This window comes from Aedes aegypti, chromosome 1, assembly GCF_002204515.2.
Source record: "Aedes aegypti strain LVP_AGWG chromosome 1, AaegL5.0 Primary Assembly, whole genome shotgun sequence".
Classification (NCBI taxonomy): domain Eukaryota; kingdom Metazoa; phylum Arthropoda; class Insecta; order Diptera; family Culicidae; genus Aedes; species Aedes aegypti.
Window position 1 is genome coordinate 156,877,571 of NC_035107.1, and position 18,249 is coordinate 156,895,819.

General features: G+C 38.7%; 1 protein-coding gene across 4 annotated transcripts in view; it reads left to right on the forward strand.

Moving 5' to 3' along the window:
• The window catches only part of LOC5568545 (calpain-D), a 68,663-nt gene that overhangs the window by 36,193 nt on the left and 14,221 nt on the right, over positions 1–18,249 (forward strand). The window contains exons 2-3 of one of the 4 annotated variants that reach the window (XM_021851886.1): positions 3,136–4,317; positions 8,451–8,593. The exons of 1 other annotated variant lie outside the window; for it this stretch is intronic. In XM_021851886.1, coding sequence (XP_021707578.1) covers positions 3,136–4,317; positions 8,451–8,593 — 1,325 coding nt within the window. The remainder of the gene's footprint in view (positions 1–3,135; positions 4,318–8,450; positions 8,594–18,249) is intronic. 2 more of the 4 variants (XM_021851889.1, XM_021851894.1) reach the window with 2 other exon arrangements.

An 18,249-nucleotide genomic window follows, 5' to 3' on the forward strand; every position in this document is an offset into this window, starting at 1 on the left:
ATATGTAACTGTCCAGTTTTTTCGCAAATGCGATTCCAATTACTTGGTAAACACTTATTAAGTGAAACTGAATTCAGAAGCCTGAATCTTCAGGACATTCGCTGTGGTAATGAGCTATAGGCTCTCTTTACGCTCATGCGTTTTGCAGTGCCCTTTTAGGGCGCTGTTCGAACCCATTGTGGTATGGAGCTACATGCTCTCAATTCGCTTATGCGATTTTCCCTCTTCAAGGGACCCCACTCCTATTTCCTCCCATCTTTCCCTTCCTTTTCCTCTCCCAACGGGTAGATGATGAAATAGGCTCAAATATGGCGATGGCGTGCCTTTGGAGCCGGCCTTCTGATACCTGATACCCATGTTCTATAAGATTCCCTATATACATGGCACTGTTACGCGAATATGAGCAGTTGAGGCTTTAGTGAAGTAGGAACCAAGGATGAAAAGAAATCGTCTCTAGCGACAAACAACACGGTATTCGAACGGTCTAAGAGCAATGAGAATATATATCAAGGTGTGGAAGAAGAAGCAATGGCTATGGATTAGTAAAGAGAAAAAAACGTAAACAAAAATAACTACGTCACTAATTTACACGGCTTCTTATGGGAGCTCACTCGCTTGTAGTTGTGAAACATTTTGCACCGTACATGGATGTCACGCACACTAAATATGTTTTCCACACCTCGGTATATATTCTCATTGGTCTAAGAGGGTTGTTGCTCTTGCAGCAGCATGATTTGAAAACCTCACCACGCGCGCATTGTACCGACATAAGGTGTATCCGATGCAATGTTTGTCGTGGGACAAAGAGTTTATCGGATGTTGTTACAAGTAGCGATCAACACACTTAAATCAGAATGCCGAGATCAGCTGTGCAAATCTCGGTTAAAGTTCGTTTGCTGATATCTCACCAAAAGTGACGTTTGATGTCAGCGGCACCCAAAGGTGCTGCTATAAACGAACTTGATTTTTTGCTGACATATAAGTTAAAATTATGTTGCTGATCGCTCGGCTGTGCGGATCTCGGTAAAAGAATGAAAATTAGCCGAGCTCAACTGAGTGTGAACTTAATCATGGCGCAGTCGCATTTTTATTTTCCGTTAAAACCATGCCCGAATGATTCTATAATCACAAACTATACCTATATCCGAAGGGAAATCAACTGATAACAATGGAACAATCCTCAGAATGATAAAACTATGGCTAGCGCACACGCAGAACGATGCATTAATCGCGGAGCGTAGTTTGTTGTGATATCTTAACGACAAAAGGTTAATCGTTGTTGCTATGATCGCACGATTTTTTTGTTGTTGTTGGGTATATTATCACTGCGACCACTGATTGATCTTTTGTGATGATCGCACGATAAAGAACAACCGCGATGCATCGTGGATTTTGTCATGATCACTAGATTTCCATCCTTGGTAGAAACAATTTAAAAGCATATAATTTGAAATATAATGTACATCTGAATACGTCTGTGTTACCAAGCATTTAAAACCAGGATTGGAAAAAATCTCGAAATTCACTCTACAGTAGCCAAGCAAATTAAATCACAGTCAGCGAAGCCAGTGAAACTCACGCCCATCGCCGTAGGCTTTTTAGCCTTGAAAATACCAAAATACCCGCTGCTAAGGGCAACCCAAAATTACTGTAGAAAAATGTTCTATTTCCTTCTGCATTTCCCGCATTTAGAGCCTTCAATAACACTAATGATTTAGAAAATTCATGTACTTAACATAGGTTTCTTGATGAGATTCATATTTTTGAACTACTGTACTGGGAAAGCCACGTAAGTTTCTCGAAATTCAAGCCACCACTATTACCATTCCCAGCACCATTTAAAACACTTAGCGGGCAGCTTAGCCAGAATCAAAAGCAGCCCGGAATTTAATCAGAACGGTAGACCTATATTATACCGAAGAGTACGAGAAAGTTGGTGATATTCATACAATTGTATTATAAATTTAATTTGAAACTGGACTCCCTATAAGTGCAGAATCGTAAACAATAGTGCGGGATTAAGTCGGATCGGTTTGGTGTCTTCGCCGCACTTATTCGTCTCTTGCTGAATAAGTGCAATGAAGACACCAGATCGATCGGTCGTAATCACGCATTTTTATTCGCAATTTCGTAATTATGATGTGCGCTATTTCACAGCCTTAAAGTTTGAAAGATACTGAATTTGTACTACGCATTGATGCATATCCTTGTGGGTTCTCTTGAAATATGCTTGTGCTGTTAGAAATAATTCAACAAAATCGGAATTTTCTGTAACTTATATAAAATTTAATAATTAATACCGTAAAGTGCCCTAATCCTGTGCATTTTGAAGAATAATATCAGAAATTCAAAATTAAAGTTTATAATTAGTTTGAGTACAGATCGAATTATCCGAAGTATCGATGTTTTTTCACTCCGAATAATCTGCGATAAAAGAACTTAAATACAGTCGAAGCTTGTTATAACGACATATAAGTCGTTATATAGAACAGTCGCAACATCAATATATTTTCCAAGAGACCGAAAAATGTCGCTATAGAGAGTATTTGAACAAACAAAAATATATAAAAACATACTCCGGAATATCGAGTCTAGAATTCCGGATAACCGAGTCGCCGGATAATGGAGTCGGACCTGTACAACTGTAATGTATATCCACCATATACAGGTAGCGCGGTAGACAAAAATCGAAATTTTCCTGAAATTCGTAAAATTTTAGACTAAATGTGCGGAATTAGGGAATGCTAAACTAGGGCACTGTACGGTACACCTCAAAATGCGGATAAGTTAGCAAGCTGGTGTTTTCGGTAAAATTGTTAGTTAGGTCGAGGCCCATACAGTACACCGCTGAGTAGTTCAAAATCGTGCTTCTAGGAAACACAACTGAGCTAATATGTTGAAAGGAATAAAAATATGAAAAAAAAAACAAATTTAAATATTCATTGGTTTACAAAAGATCAAAAATTCGACTGGATGATTAACTCTGACAATGAAGAGCTCCTTTTTGTTTCCATTAGACCTCAGCCAAAAATATGATGTAATTACTATTTCTCAAAAACATTGTTATAACTTATGCAAAAAATATCAATAACAACACAATTGTCATTTTCTATTTTCTTCATACAATTTAAACAGGATCTCTCGCGATGGTATTCTTAAAGTTAAGGATAGTTTGGCAATTGCTCATAAGAACTTAAATAGGAAGAAAATCGACCAACACGTGTTTCCAGTAGTTCACAGAGCCAATTGTAACAATATTCGAAGAAGTTTTTCTCAACCAAATTTATACAGAATATGGAAATGTTACGGCTGCCACTATGAGAACAATTCAATAACCTGGCATTGCATAAACTGTGATTCAATAAGTACGCTAGCACCGGTGTACAAAGGTAGCGCAAAAAAGCAATTGAATCAAAATGCTAATCAAAAGTCCTGTACGTATGTCTTGGGTGAGGAGAGCTACGCAAAAAGTCTAATTGACAAGAAAGCTCTTAGTATGGAATTTATAGACGGAAAAAAGTGTCAACTTTGTGTCTACAATCGTTTCAACCTAAAGAATACTGCTTGTGTGCACAAAAAATTGGATGTGTTCAATTCCAACCATCGAGAACTTCAATCCAGTTCCGATAACAAATCCATTCCTGAAAAAAATTACTCTAGATGGAAACAGAAAGTAAGTCCTAAAGATCATACAGAACATCCTACTTATTTTACCGATATCCATTCGAACGAAAATAACAGTTGTTATACAAGCGAAAGTAAAACATTGCAACAGTTTACAATTACGACTTTATCGAAAAAGATACGTGTTGGCACAGCACAAAGTGCGTCAGGTGAAAACCATCGAGACTGTGGTATATTCGTAACCGTAAGAGATTGGATAGTAAAGGCAGGTCCCAGTCAATCGCGGGAAACGATATCGGACTATAAGAAAGGATCCAAAGAATCTCAGCAAAAGGACAATAGTACCGAGAAAATGATTCCCTCGGTTAAAGAGAATATCAGCAAACAGGACCCAGAATCAGCAGAACCTATATACGCTGTGATAAACAAACAAAACAAGCTAAAGAATCAACAAAAGTCCACTACCAGACAACAGACGAGCATTTCCATGAATTTTGATCGATACTACGAAAACGTTGAAGGGATAAGAAAACAACAGGATAATCAACAACTAGCAATGAACGATCCAGCTGGATTGGAAGGCTACTTGGAGACTAGCGTGTCGCATAAAACGGATAATTTGAACAACAATTCGTCGACAGGTGATGGCATTCCCGTCTACGCTGAAGTACAGAAAAAGATGAAAACAAAAAAGTAAGATCTACATTGTGTGTATAGTCAGGCTTTTTTCTCATGAATCGAAATGTAATAGCAGCTTGGTTCATGAGTTGCTCATTTTTCAATTAAAAAGCCGCTTTTTCAACTAAAAAGCCGCTAATGGACCAACGCACGAGTTCACTCGTTGAAGTTTGAGCGGTGCCGTGTTATTTACGTGACCATGGAAACGCATGAATTTGGCACCGCTCAAACGTCAAACTTGTGAACTCGTGCTTTGGTCCATGGACCAATGCACGAGTTCACTTGGGCTGATACAAATATTCATTTTCTTTTATGCCACCCCCCTCAAAAATCCGAAATTTTTGCAGGGGAGAAAAAAAAATCATCGTTTTTTTGACATCAGTTAGATTTTTTAAATTTTTAAAGCTAAAAAAATAGGTAAAATAATGATCTAGATGACAATCGAAAAAAGTTTAACAACTATTGTTAAAAATAAAAAATTACATTTTTATTTTTTTGTTCTTTATTTATTTCCCCCCCTCGTACCTTCCAAGTGGTCTCGGACATAATAGAAAATTAATATTTGTATCAGCCTTATTTGACGTTTGAGCGGTGCCAAATTCACCCCTTCCCATGGTAACGTAAATAACACGGCACCGCTCAAACGTCAACGAGTGAACTCGTACATTGGTCCATAATGCATGTGTATTGACCGTAATAGTCTACGGCATTCATATATGTAGCCAAAATAATCTTCTTTTATTTTTTTATTTTTGAATTAAGCTTCAAAGGTGTTTGATAAGTTGATGAGCTCATCCCAAGTAACCACTAGCCCGCTAATTCGCCTTTTTAAGGCTATTATACGGCTTGTATAGGGCATGTTAGTTTTGTAATAGCCCTATATTAGCTCGGAGGGCGAATTAAAGTGCTATTCATTACGCAACTGAAACCAGTGCTGTAATTGATTGATTGATTTGACTTTATTAACGAGATTTTTAGCCCTGGGCTAGTTCATCTCGGGACCAACGGCTTTACTTCCCTTCCGAAGGAAGTCGTCACTATAACTTTTTACGTCATAAGTGACTATGTCGGGGATGGGATTCGATCCCAGGTCCTCGGCGTGAGAGGCGAGTGTTCTAACCACTACACCAGGTCCGTCCCCACCAGTGCTGTAATGATCCATTACGCAACGCTTTCTCATTACGCAACTGTTTTGAGTTGCGTCATGAATCAATACAAAACATTTTTTCAGAAATTGTAAAATAATGGTGAATGCTTTCCGATATGATTTCTGATACCCTCAAGTGGTCTTCTAAAAAATTGCAAAAAATGTTGTACGTAACTCGTTGCAGAACTCGATGTTTACAGTGCTCATCGTAATTATCCAACTCGGCAAGCCTCGTAGGATAAATATACGATTGTGCTCATCATTCTGCAACTTATTGTGTAAACTGCTATAAACGTATTCGCGAATTTATGAATTTGGGGCTTTGATTTTTTCATTGCGTAATCTTTTCTCTTGATCATATGTTGGCCCAAAAAGTGAACAACTTGCGATTGCTATACGAATATTGTTTTCTTCTGAGCCAAAAATATACTTACTTACTTGATACTTGATGGGCTACAATCCGCTACGTTGAATCTACGCCGAATGGATAATTCTTCTCCTCTGGGCTCGGTCCTGAGCCAATCGCTTCCAGTCGCCCTGAACGTTAAGTGCCCTTAAGTCCTCTTCAACTGCAAAAGCCAAAAATATATTAATTTTGATTTCCGAGCTACGGAAAAATAAGAAAAAAATCTCAGGGGATTGACTTATCCACTGGTGAACTAAATTCACTCGGCCCTAGAATTTCGATACATGAGCGGGCACGCTTTTGAATGCTCCCCACGTGTTCAAACCCGTTCAAGTTTAAAGATTGTTGAGCCGAGTGATTTCAGTTCACCGGTGGATAAGTCTACACCATCTAAATTGCTTATGTTCGCATAGTCGACGTAAATGCCGATATGATGAAAATGCACTTTTTCATTGCTACGCATTCTAATGATACACTCGTTGGACATGCGAACAACAATTGTTTGTTCGAAAATATTTGTGTTATAAAAAAATGGAATGACACGAGTACATACAGCAATTATTCGAACAACCATGCTGTTTGTCTAGTATTTGTTCGGATGATGTAGCGTAAACACCAGATTACTATGACAATGACCTAGTGTGTACGTCTTTTCTTGTATACACTGCCCATAGCTGTATATTTGTCACATTCGTCATTTTTGAACAATGATGAACATTTTCGATCAATTACTGAAACCTTGAGATTGTACTAGAAATTCGAAAAAAAAAAATTCCAATTTGTTTTTTTAACCACTAACGAAACAAAAATAACAATTTTAGCGTGTCCCAAGGATCAAATTATGTGTCTCTAGTAGATTTGTAATTTTTGAATCTGATGCGGTTCTCAGAAATGTTCATACACGTCCCAATTTTAAAAACAGGTCGCCAAAGTTGTATAAAAACTGGTTTTATTGACGTTTAAACAAAATTTTATATATGTTTTTTTTAAACTTTCATCAACTTACATTTAAGATACAATTTAGTATGAAATGCACGAATTAATTTAGGATAATACGACATTTTCAGCAATTGGACACAATAGTTCGCTTTTCATTCGAAACATGTACTAGCACCAAACACTGTTTTCAATTTGAAATTATACGCATCTTTCTTTAACGGCAGCTGTAATATTCAGTTCAACAAACACTGAAAAGTGTAGAGTATTGATACGCATTTTGTTTTTTATTTCTGTTTTTAATATATTGTAGCCTACTGCGATACATTAACTTTTAGACCGTACAATTAAACTTAAAGAATAGTTTTGTGCATAAGTATTATATAAAACTTTGAATTTATATTTTTAAAAATGATAAAATAATCCTAGTGTCCGGCAATTTGAAGCAAACCTGTATTATCTTCTTCTTCTTCTTCTTGGCATTACGTCCTCACTGGGACAGAGCCTGCTTCTCAGCTTAGTGTTCTTATGAGCACTTCCACAGCTTTCTATGCCAAAGTTGCCATTTTCGCATTCGTATATCGTGTGGCAGGTACGATAATACTCTATGCCCAGGGAAGTCAAGTAAATTTCCATTACGAAAAGATCCTGGACCGACCGGGAATTGAACCCAGACACCTTCAGCATGGCTTTGCTTTGTAGCCGCGGCTCTAACCATTCGGCTAAGGAAGGCCCCTGTAAACTGTATTATGAACTTTGTTAATAAGTATTGTTTAACACATTAACAATTGAAATTTCTATCAGAACTATTTTCTGACTACGATACGATATAAGCAGTACAGCATTTCAGCCTCAAATAAGCACTTGGTAATTTTCAGAAATTGTACTATCTTGCCATCCTGCCATGAAATGCACACTTGATATTCCATTTACCTAATTTTGTCGAACGTTACAAATCTCGCGTTTAGTATCATACATGCGTATCTGCAGTGATCGATTTCTCTTCGGTACTTTCTCTTTGGATTATTATACGAAATTCATTCGATTTTTGTAACATTTTACGATGCAAGATGAACAAGAACTAAATAAAAAATAACAGTCAAAAACCTTCGCCCCCTTATGATACTGAAAGCGAGAAACATACAAATATGGGCAGTACAATCGATCATCAAACATCCTGTTTGATCGGATAAAGTGATGTATGTTTTTTCAAACAAAACCATGGAATAAGTCAAAAAATCTACCTCAGTCAACTTAATATCTTCAATCTATTTCTAATGCATACAATGTTTTAATGAAATTGCTAACAAATACAAGAATGCAGCCGAAAACATAAATATGTATTCTCTCAACAATGGTAGTGCTGGTGGTTACGTTGCCTATGCAAACATGGGCAGTAAAGGCATATAAGAGACAAGTTAGTCTCTATTGATATATTACACAACAATTCACACTTTTTTCTTGCTGTGTGCATTTAGCAATCATGGTAAAACATATTTTGAAATGTTTCAGAATTCCCTATATATTTACCAAATTTAATTTTCCATTACGTTTGCATGTTATTTGTTTCTTTCACGCTTTGTTATTATTTATAATTTGCGTAGTAAAATTTTACCATATATACAGAATATCTTTGTATGTTAATTGTTTTCCACGCAGACTTCAGCAGTTACCGAAACGAATGTGGACTTGTATCAAATGTTCCTACGCTTACAATTCAATGTTTGCCGAAGTGTGTGACATCTGTTACTCATCGAAATCCAATCCGGTGACTGTCACTAAATGTGATAAAAACGTTTTCGGTGAGTGTAATTAGACCATATTTTTAGCAAAGCCTCATTAACCTAATAAGTTACACGGTATAACAAATAAAAAATAAAAACTTTCAAGATGACCTACCACAGATTGTACGTCTACTAGAGCAGCATATTTTAAAATATTCCAACAACCCCTAAATGGGCATCCTGATTTTAAGCAACAATCAACTATCTATAAGTTTATATTGAAGGGACCACAGAGTTATGAATACATATATCTAGTACCGTAATCTGGGGTAACATTGATCAGATTTTTTTTATATTTCTTAAATATATCATGTATAAATATATCCATTAATTACGTAAGACAATTTTAATGAAATACCCCCCCCCCCATAACCCCTTACGTAATTAATAAACAGCCCCGTAATTGTGGACGGCGCCTCACGGTAACTACTCAAGTAACCGCGAAGCTATTTATCGTGTTGATTCTTAGTGTCCGGATCTTCGAATGTTTTTTCGACTACTTTTATGCAGGGAGAATTTTGAATACGTCCGAATTATGGATACTAGGCGGAAAAAAATCGCTATTTGGTTCAAAAACACCGTGAAAAGGCCAGTGTCCGGCTTTTGAATCGTCAGGCAATTTGAAACAGCATGATATGTTTAATTTATATTTGCTCTATACTGCCCCTAAAAGCATAACTGTCTTATATGGATTTTCGAACCAACACGTTTTTCCATAGCAATATTTATCTCTTAATATGTACTTTACCATGCATATAAAAATTTACATCCTTTGTTTGAAAATGTTGTGGAAAAATATGAAGCTTGTGCAGTCCCATATTGGAAAACAAAGGCATCTCTCTAAACAACAGTCTCTAATGAACTTTCAACCCAAATAGTAATTGCAAAACGTGAATCTTGTTTAAGTTCATATTTTTTGCTGAATCTTAGAAGTAAAATGAGTTATCTGTACGGTTGTGTTAAATGAATGTACAATGCAAAAATAAGCTTAAAATTGTTGATCATTTGTATAAGAAGGCAAACTTCCTTCTTTGAGCGGTATAGTGTGCTATCAGTTTCTCTTTTAAGGTGAAGATAAAACGAAGCCAAAGTTCAAATTTTCAAGAGCACGGATCTGGAGAACCAAACATCCGTTTGAGCTGAAAACCTAATCGATTGGTCACCGCCAGCTAGCAAAATCTTGAAAATTTGAACATTGGCTTCGATTCATCTTCACCTTAAAGTAATATAATCTTACGAAGCGATTTAAAGCAGAATTAAAGCCGAGAAGGGCCCCACTAAGATTAAATTAATGTAATAATTTCAATCTTTATGGTTCGTATCATTAATGTAGTATTAATGTAGTATTATGTAAGTATTAATTAATAAGCTCTTCAAATGCTTTTAGGGGTCTATTTTTTTCTGTTCGGATGCGCCACAGCGACCATTATTTAGATCTATTGTGACATTACCCGTATCCTTATAGTGTGCCCGTATCCACTAGTGCATTACTCCATTTCCATTGACTGGTAATGAATCATCGATTTCTGTACAGTTCTTGTTTTGATTCCTCAGAAATTGATAAAAATCGAAGGTGATGAAAAGGTCTCGCTATTTACACCCTTCATAGAGACTTACATCACAGGGAAGGCGCACCCCTTAGCAAACATAATCGATTTATTTTTTGAAGAACCATATCGGTACTACTGACATTTGACCATGCATACTCATGTTATCCTAGCTTCAAGTATAGTCTCGGGACTGACAAACTCCGAGTCTTTAACCATCTGCTAGGTAAAATAGATTCTATTTCAGAAACTGTTGCCAGTAACAAGGACTTTGTACCGCGAATCCTTGAATTACAAGAACATATTACCCTAGCCCGATAAACAAGATGAGGCTAGGGTTCAAATTGGTAGATCTTATCCCGTAACGCACTACGAGAAAGTGATCTACCCGCGTTACGGGTATAGAGGTGTATAGTAGGGTGCCAATGGAATGTATGGGAAAAATTTTGCCATCGAATTTCAAAAAAAGGTAGGGCTCAAAAGTTTTGTCTCCTCGAAAAAAGTCCCCATGCAAAATTTGAGCTCAATTGGACTTCATTAAGTGGACCCCCAAAGCGGTCAAAGTTTGGCTTTTTTGACCCATGAAAAATATCCAAAGGGGGGGGGGGGGGGTACATGAAATTTCCGAAATCGAATTTTTTTTTTTGATGCCAGATGTCTTAGAAATGCATGAAACGTCGAGATCTGGTGTTATTTGGAAAAATTTTTTTTTGAAAAAATCGACCTTTTGGGACTTAGTAAATTTTTGAGTTGGGGGAGAGAATTGAATTTGAAATGAACGATTTGAATTCAATTGCTGAGAAATTCAAGGCAATAGTATTGAAACATATCCTATATGATTGTTGGCCACTGAAAGCATATGATATGTGATATTTCATTAGGGTGGTTCATTTACTTTCCATTAGGGTGGTCCTTTTTGTTAAAAAATAAAAAAAAATAAAAAATAGAATTTTAATTGAATATTGAAGACAATAGTATTGGAACATCTCTCACATTATCGTCAGCCATTTTCTACATTTAATATGTGGTATTTTATTAGGTTGGTTCACTTATTTTCCATTACGGTGGGCCTTTCTGTCGAAAAATCATAATTTGAATGGGATATTAAAAACAATAGTATTTTATCACCTCTTTCATCATCGTAGGCCATTTCCTTCATTAGAGTTGTGATATTTCATTGGGAAGGCTCACTTATATTCAATTACGGTGATTCTTTAAAAAAAAAATTGAGTATTTGAATGGAATAGTAAATACAAGAGTAATTAAACATCTCCTATGTCATCGTAGGCCACTGTTAATGTATAATATGTGATATTTCATTGGGGCTATTGTCCTCAGTTTTGCATAAGGGTGATCATTGAATTTGTAAAATATTCTCAATAGATCTAACAAATCAACTTTGTTTGTATTTGACTATTTGATTCTTCATTGGCATGCAACTCTTCGTTAAGCTATTTTCATTAAGGGTTTCTTTTGAATAGTTAAAATAAAACGTTCCAATCATCAGTGAATTCAGTGAAGCACAACTCTAACTGCCATAATCAATATACAGATAAAAAAGGAATGAAATAATTTTTGACGTATACAAATTATGACAATAGCTTGATGGGCGACGATGAAGGGCAACAAAAGTGTTTAGTTTATATTTTCAAGAGATTCTCAGCCTTGGGCTCCTTCATTCCCGAAACAAAAGTACGTTGCCTTCTGCTTGCTATAGTACACGCGATTCGGTTGTGTCAACGTAGGTAATTCAAGTTTTGACAATCAGTTCTCGTTTATTCTTCAAAGATGTAACAAAGTTCCTTCAAGAAATTTCGTCGGAATTTCATATGGATTTTTTCGTTGGAGTTTTCAACGGAATTTTCTTTGGAGTTTCCTTTTGAATTTTAATCGGAATTTCCTTCGAAATTCCTTTTAAAAATTTTTATTTGACTTTTCTACGAAATTTCCTTTTTTTTTCTACGGAATTTTTATCAAAATCGGAAATTAATCCTGAATTTGCTTCGGAATATCCTGTGGAATTTTCTTCGGTATCTTTAGAAGTGCCCTTTTGAATTTTCTGTGGCATTTCCTTCGAAATTTCCTATGAAGTGTCCTCCGGAATTTCATTCTGAACTTTTCATTGGAATTTTCTTCGAAATTTACTTCGGAGTTTCTTTTTGAGTTTCCTTCGAAATTTGCTTTGGAGTTTCCTTCCGAATTTCTTCTAGAGTTTGTTTCGGAATTTCCTGTGTTATTATCTTTGGAGCTTCCTTCAGAATTGTATTCGAAATATTATTTGAAATTTCTTTCGAAGCATTGGAATTTACTTTGGAAATTCCTTCGAAATTTTCTTTGGAGCTTTCTTCGGAATTTCATTTGGGATTTCTTTTGGACGTTTGAAATTTATTGCGGAATATTCTTAGAAATTTCCTTTACAATTTTCTTTGGAATTTCCACAGAGTTTTCTTGAGAATTTCCTTACAAATTTGCTTTGGATATTCCATAGAAAATTCCTTAGAAATTTTCTACGAAATTTCCTTTTAACTTCCTTTTTTCATTGCAATTTGCTTCGGGATTTGCTTTGGAATTTTCTTTGGAATTTCCTTAGAAATTCCCTTTTGAATATACTTTGGATATTTTTCAGAATTGTCGTCGGAATGTCCTTTGGAATGTGCTTCAGAATTTCTTTTGCAATTTTATTCATTTTTTTTTCAATTTTTTTTTTGGGATTTCCCTTGTATTTTCGAAAGATTCCATCGAAGTTTCCTTTGGAATTTCTTTTGGAGCTGTGATCTTTTCTTCGAAATTTCCTTAGAAATTCCTTTTTGAATTTCATTCGGAATTTGCTTTGAATTTTTTTATGGAATTTCCTATGGAGTTTTCGGAAATTCCTTTGGAATTTTCCACGGATTTTTCTTCGGAATTCCCTTGGGTTTTTTTCGGAATTTCCTTTGGAATTTTCTACGCAATTTTCGTCAGAATTTCTTCTGAAATTTGCTTCGGAAATTCCGTTGGATTTTTTTTAGTTTCCTTCGGAATTAACTTTGGAATTTCCGTCGAAATTCCCTTAGGAGTATCCTTTAAAATTCCTTTGCAGTTTTCTTTGGGGCTACTTATCAAACTTTCTTCAGAATTTTCTTAGGAATTCCTTTATTACTTCCTTCAAAATTCTCTTTGAAATTTCTTTCGGAATTTCGTTTGAAGTTTACTTCCAAATTTGTTATAGAGTTTCCTCGGAATTTCCTTTGGAATAACCTTTGGAATTTCCTATGGAGATTTCGAAATTTTATTTAGAAGTATTGATTGGAATTTTTTCCTTTGGACTGTTTTCCGTTGAATTTTCGCGGAATTTACTTTGGAATTTCCTTCGTATTGTTTTTTCGGAATTTTCTTAGGAGTATCCTTTAAAATTTCTTTGTATTCTTCGGAACTTCATATCTCATTTACTTCAGAATTTCCTTTGGAATTTCTTCATGAATTTCTTTCAGTAAGTTGCTTCAGGAAGTTATTTTGGATTTCTTTGGAATTACTTTCGGAATTTCCTTCTTCAGTTCTTCAAAATTTTCTTCGGCGTTTCCTTTGGAATTTCTTCTGGAATTGCCTTCGGAATTTCCTTTGGAATTCGCTTCGGAAGTTCCTTTGAAATTTCTTATGGAATTTCCTTTGCAATTTCTTTTAGAGCTGGCTTCGGAATTTCATTTGGAATTTTCTGCGCAATTTTCGTCCGAGTTTTCTTTGGAATTTGCTTTGGAACATCCTTCAAAAATCCATTCGGATTTATTTTTCTGGAATTTCCTTTTGAATTTGCTTTGGAATTTCTTTCGGGATTTGCTTTGGAATTTCATTTGGAGCTACCTTCGGGATTTGATTTGGAATTTTCTACGTTATTTTCGTCGAAATTTACTTTGCAATTTGCTTCGGAATTTCTTCTAGAGTTTTCTTCGGAATTCCTTTTGGAGTTTCATGCTAAATTTGATTCGGAATTTGATTTGGAATTTCTTTAGAAGCTTTGAAATTATTTCGGAATTTTCTTCGGAAGTACCTCTATAATTTTCGTTTCCTCTGGAATTTTCTTCGGAATTTTCTCTGGAATTTCCTTCGGAATTTTCTCTGCAATTTCCTTCGGAATATCCTCTGGAATTTCCTTCGGAATTTCCTTTGGAATTTCCTTCGCAATTTCCTCTGGAATTTCATTCGGAAATTACTTTGGAATTTCCTTCCGTATTTCCCCTAGAATATTCTTCGAAATTATCTCTGGAATTTCTTTCGGGATTTTCTCTGGAATTTCCTTCAGAATTTTCTCTAGAATTTCTTTCAGAATTTCCTCTGGAATTTCCTTCGGAATTTCCTCTAGAATTTCCTGAGAAATTTCGTCTGGAATTTCCTTCGGAACTTTCTCTGGAATTTCTTTCGGAATTTCCACTGGAATTTCCTTCGTAATTCCCTCTGGAATTTCCGTTGGAATTTCCTTTAGAATTTCCTTCAGTATTTCCTCTAGAATTTCCTTCAGAATTTTCTGTAGAATTTCCTTTGGAATTCGCAAAACTAAATTGGAAAGGTCACGAGGCTCAATGCTTGATCTCTGAGATGAGTGCATCTGAAATCACGAAGTAGCAAGCGGATTTTGTATGAGACGAGGACTCCAAACTGGTTCAGCTTAGTGAAGTGTTGCATTCCGAATGAAAATCACGCAAAACTTTTCAAAAGACCTTTCTAACAATGAGAGGCTTTCTATAAAACTCTTTTGTTGTTAACTAAGTTACCTTTACATTTTTCGTCGAACATTACGCAAATATTATGAGCGGCGAAAACCGTCGTAGATGAGCTTCGGGAATTCGTCGATAAGAGGCACAACGTTCACAAAGACATTAAGGACCTCGTGGCAAGGATTCAAGGAACCCTCGGATCCGCCGTCAAGGACTGGAGGAAAGTGATGCAGAGGATTGATGCTGTTGAAACCGAGTTAGCGGCGACCAAAAAGGCCCTGGCAGCTGCGGTAGTGCAGCCGGCAAAAACCGGCATAGCCCCTCGGAAAGATAGCAAGGGGAAAGAAAGGTCAGCGGGAATAGGAACTACGCCAAGTTTCACCCCTAAAAGACAAAGGTCGTCACCAGGAGACGAAAGACAGGCTGTACCCAAGAAGCCGAAAAAATGCAAATCCAAAACCGGCGGATGAAGTGCTCAGTGGGGGACCCGGCGATATCCCATGGCAAGAGGTCCGGAACAAGAAGAAGAGAGGCAAACAGGAGAGTGCCAGAAAGCAAAGGCCAATCAGGAAGAAGGCAAAATGCGAAGCTGTTGTCGTCAAAACTAGCGAGGACACTTATGCTGAAGTCTTGCGGGCCATGAGGACGGACCCTCAACTAAAGGAGTTTGGTGCCGACGTTCAGAAGATCAGACGCACCCAGACGGGAGACATGCTCATCGAGCTAAAAAAAGACTCGGTGAACAAAAGCTCGACATACAAAGAGCTAACCGAGAGAGTCATGGGCGAAAAGGTGCAGGTGAAAGCCATGTGCCCTGAAGTGACACTCCAATTGCGGGATCTGGATTGGATCACCACCGAAGAGGAAGTGAGGACCGCCATAAAGGAACAGTGCGATCTGGAAACGGTGCAGATGACAGTACGGCTAAGAAGAGCACCGCTTGGAACACAGCCGGCGTCGATAAAGCTCCCAGTAGACGCAGCCAACAAAGCGCTGGAAGTCGGAAAAATTCGGGTCGGTTGTTCAGTATGTCCACTGAAGATCTCCCAGAGACCGGAGGGATGCTACAGGTGCCTGGAATACGGCCACCTGGCACGAAACTGCGAAGGACCAGACAGAAGTAAGCTCTGTAGATGGTGTGGCGACGAAGGTCACAAGGCGCAGGATTGCAACAATAAGCAAAGGTGCCTGATCTGCAAGGACAAAAGTCGCAACAGACACGCGACGGGAGGCCCTAAGTGCCCGGCCTTCAAGCGAGCGAAAAATTCTAAACCGCAGTGGAGGTAACTCAGCTAAACCTCAACCACTGTGACACAGCGCAACAGCTGCTGTGGAAGTCCGTATCGGAATCGAAGTGCGACGTAGCTATCCTTGCCGAGCCGTATCGAGTACCAGCTGGAAACGGTAACTGGATCGCTGATAAGGCGAAGACAGCGGCAATCTGGACGATGGGGAGGTATCCTATCCAGGAAATAGTGTTCCAGGCGGACGAAGGCTTCGTTATTGCAAAGGTTAACGAGGTGTACGTGTGCAGCTGCTACGCACCCCCCCGCTGGACATTGGACCAGTTCAACGAGATGCTGGACGAGCTAACCGATAAGCTAGCCGACCGGAGACCAGTCGTCATCGCTGGCGACTTCAATGCTTGGGCAGTTGAGTGGGGCAGCCGTCTCACCAACCCAAGAGGGCGTAGTCTACTAGAAGCGCTGGCAAGGCTGGACGTAGACTTGGGTAACGAAGGAACAACCAGCACCTACCGTAGAGATGGCCGGGAATCAATAATCGACATCACTTTCTGTAGTCCTGTGTTGACGGGAAGCCTGAACTGGAGAGTCTGCGATGGGTACACTCATAGCGATCATCAGGAGGTCCGGTATAGAATTGGTGGAAGAACACAATGCTCACAGAGAGCGAGTACACCTCATGAGCAGATGTGGAAAACGAAACGTTTTAACGAAGAGCTCTTCGTGGAAGCCCTCAGAAGAGAAGAGCAGGTTCTGAACTTGAGATCGGAGGAGTTAACGGCTGCGATGGTACGAGCATGCGACATTGCCATGCCACGGAAGGTCGAGCTGAAATACAGACGTCGTCCGGTATACTGGTGGAATGAGACACTTGGCAACCTCCGCAAAAGATGTCTCCAAGCCAGGAGACGGATGCAAAGAGCTAAAACCGATGGTGAGAGGGAAGAGCGAAGAGTAACATTGAGGGCGGCGAAAGCCGATCTGAAAAGAGAAATTTCGCTGAGCAAGAGAACGTGCTTCAAGGAGTTGTGTCGCGATGCCAATGCAAATCCGTGGGGAGATGCATACAGGGTGGCGATGGCCAAGATCAGTGGTCCAGCCGTACCCGCTGAAACATGCCCAGAGAAGTTGCAGATTATCGTCGACGGGTTGTTCCCACAACACGCGCCAACGGTCTGGCCACCGACACCGTATGGCCAGGAAGGTGAAGAAAGAGCAATCATTACCAATGAGGAGCTCATAGAGGCGGCCAAGAAAATGAAGCCGAAGAAAGCGCCTGGCCCTGATGGTATCCCCAACGTAGCGTTGAAAGCAGCTATCACGGCCAACCCCGATATGTTCCGGACATCACTCCAGATCTGCTTAGATGAGGGACATTTCCCAGCACAGTGGAAAAGGCAAAAACTGGTTCTGCTACCGAAACCGGGTAAGCCCCCCGGTGATCCAGGCTCGTTTCGGCCGATATGTTTGCTCGACACACTCGGAAAGCTGTTGGAGAGGATCATCCTCAATAGACTGATGGCGTTCACTGAGGGAGAGCGTGGACTGTCGGAGTGGCAGTTTGGATTCCGGAAAGGAAGGTCAACGGTAGATGCCATCAAAACAGTGATTGACACTGCCGACAAAGCAAGGACAAAAAAACGAAGAGGTAACCGTTACTGTGCTGTCGTGACGATAGATGTGAGAAACGCCTTTAACAGTGCAAGCTGGGAAGCCATTGCTGTGGCGTTACATAAAATGAAGGTTCCGGATTATCTGTGCAAGATACTAGGAAGCTACTTCGAAAACCGGGTCTTGAGCTACAGCACTAGCGAAGGACAGAAGTCGAGGTCGGTAAATGCGGGAGTTCCACAGGGCTCTATCCTGGGTCCAACGTTGTGGAATGCTATGTACGACGGAGTGCTGACGCTTAGGCTGCCAACAGGCGTCAAAATCGTTGGATTTGCAGACGACATCACGCTTGTGGTCATTGGTGACTCACTGGAAAGGGTGGAGGTTCTCGCTACAGAAGCAGTGGACGCAGTCGAAAACTGGATGTACGAGAAGAAACTGGTGATAGCCCACCAAAAAACGGAGCTGTTGCTTATCAGCAACCGAAAAGTGGTGCAAAAGGCTGAGATTACAGTGGGAGAACACACCATAGCCTCAAAGCGGGAGCTAAAACACCTCGGCGTAATGATCGACGATCGGCTGAA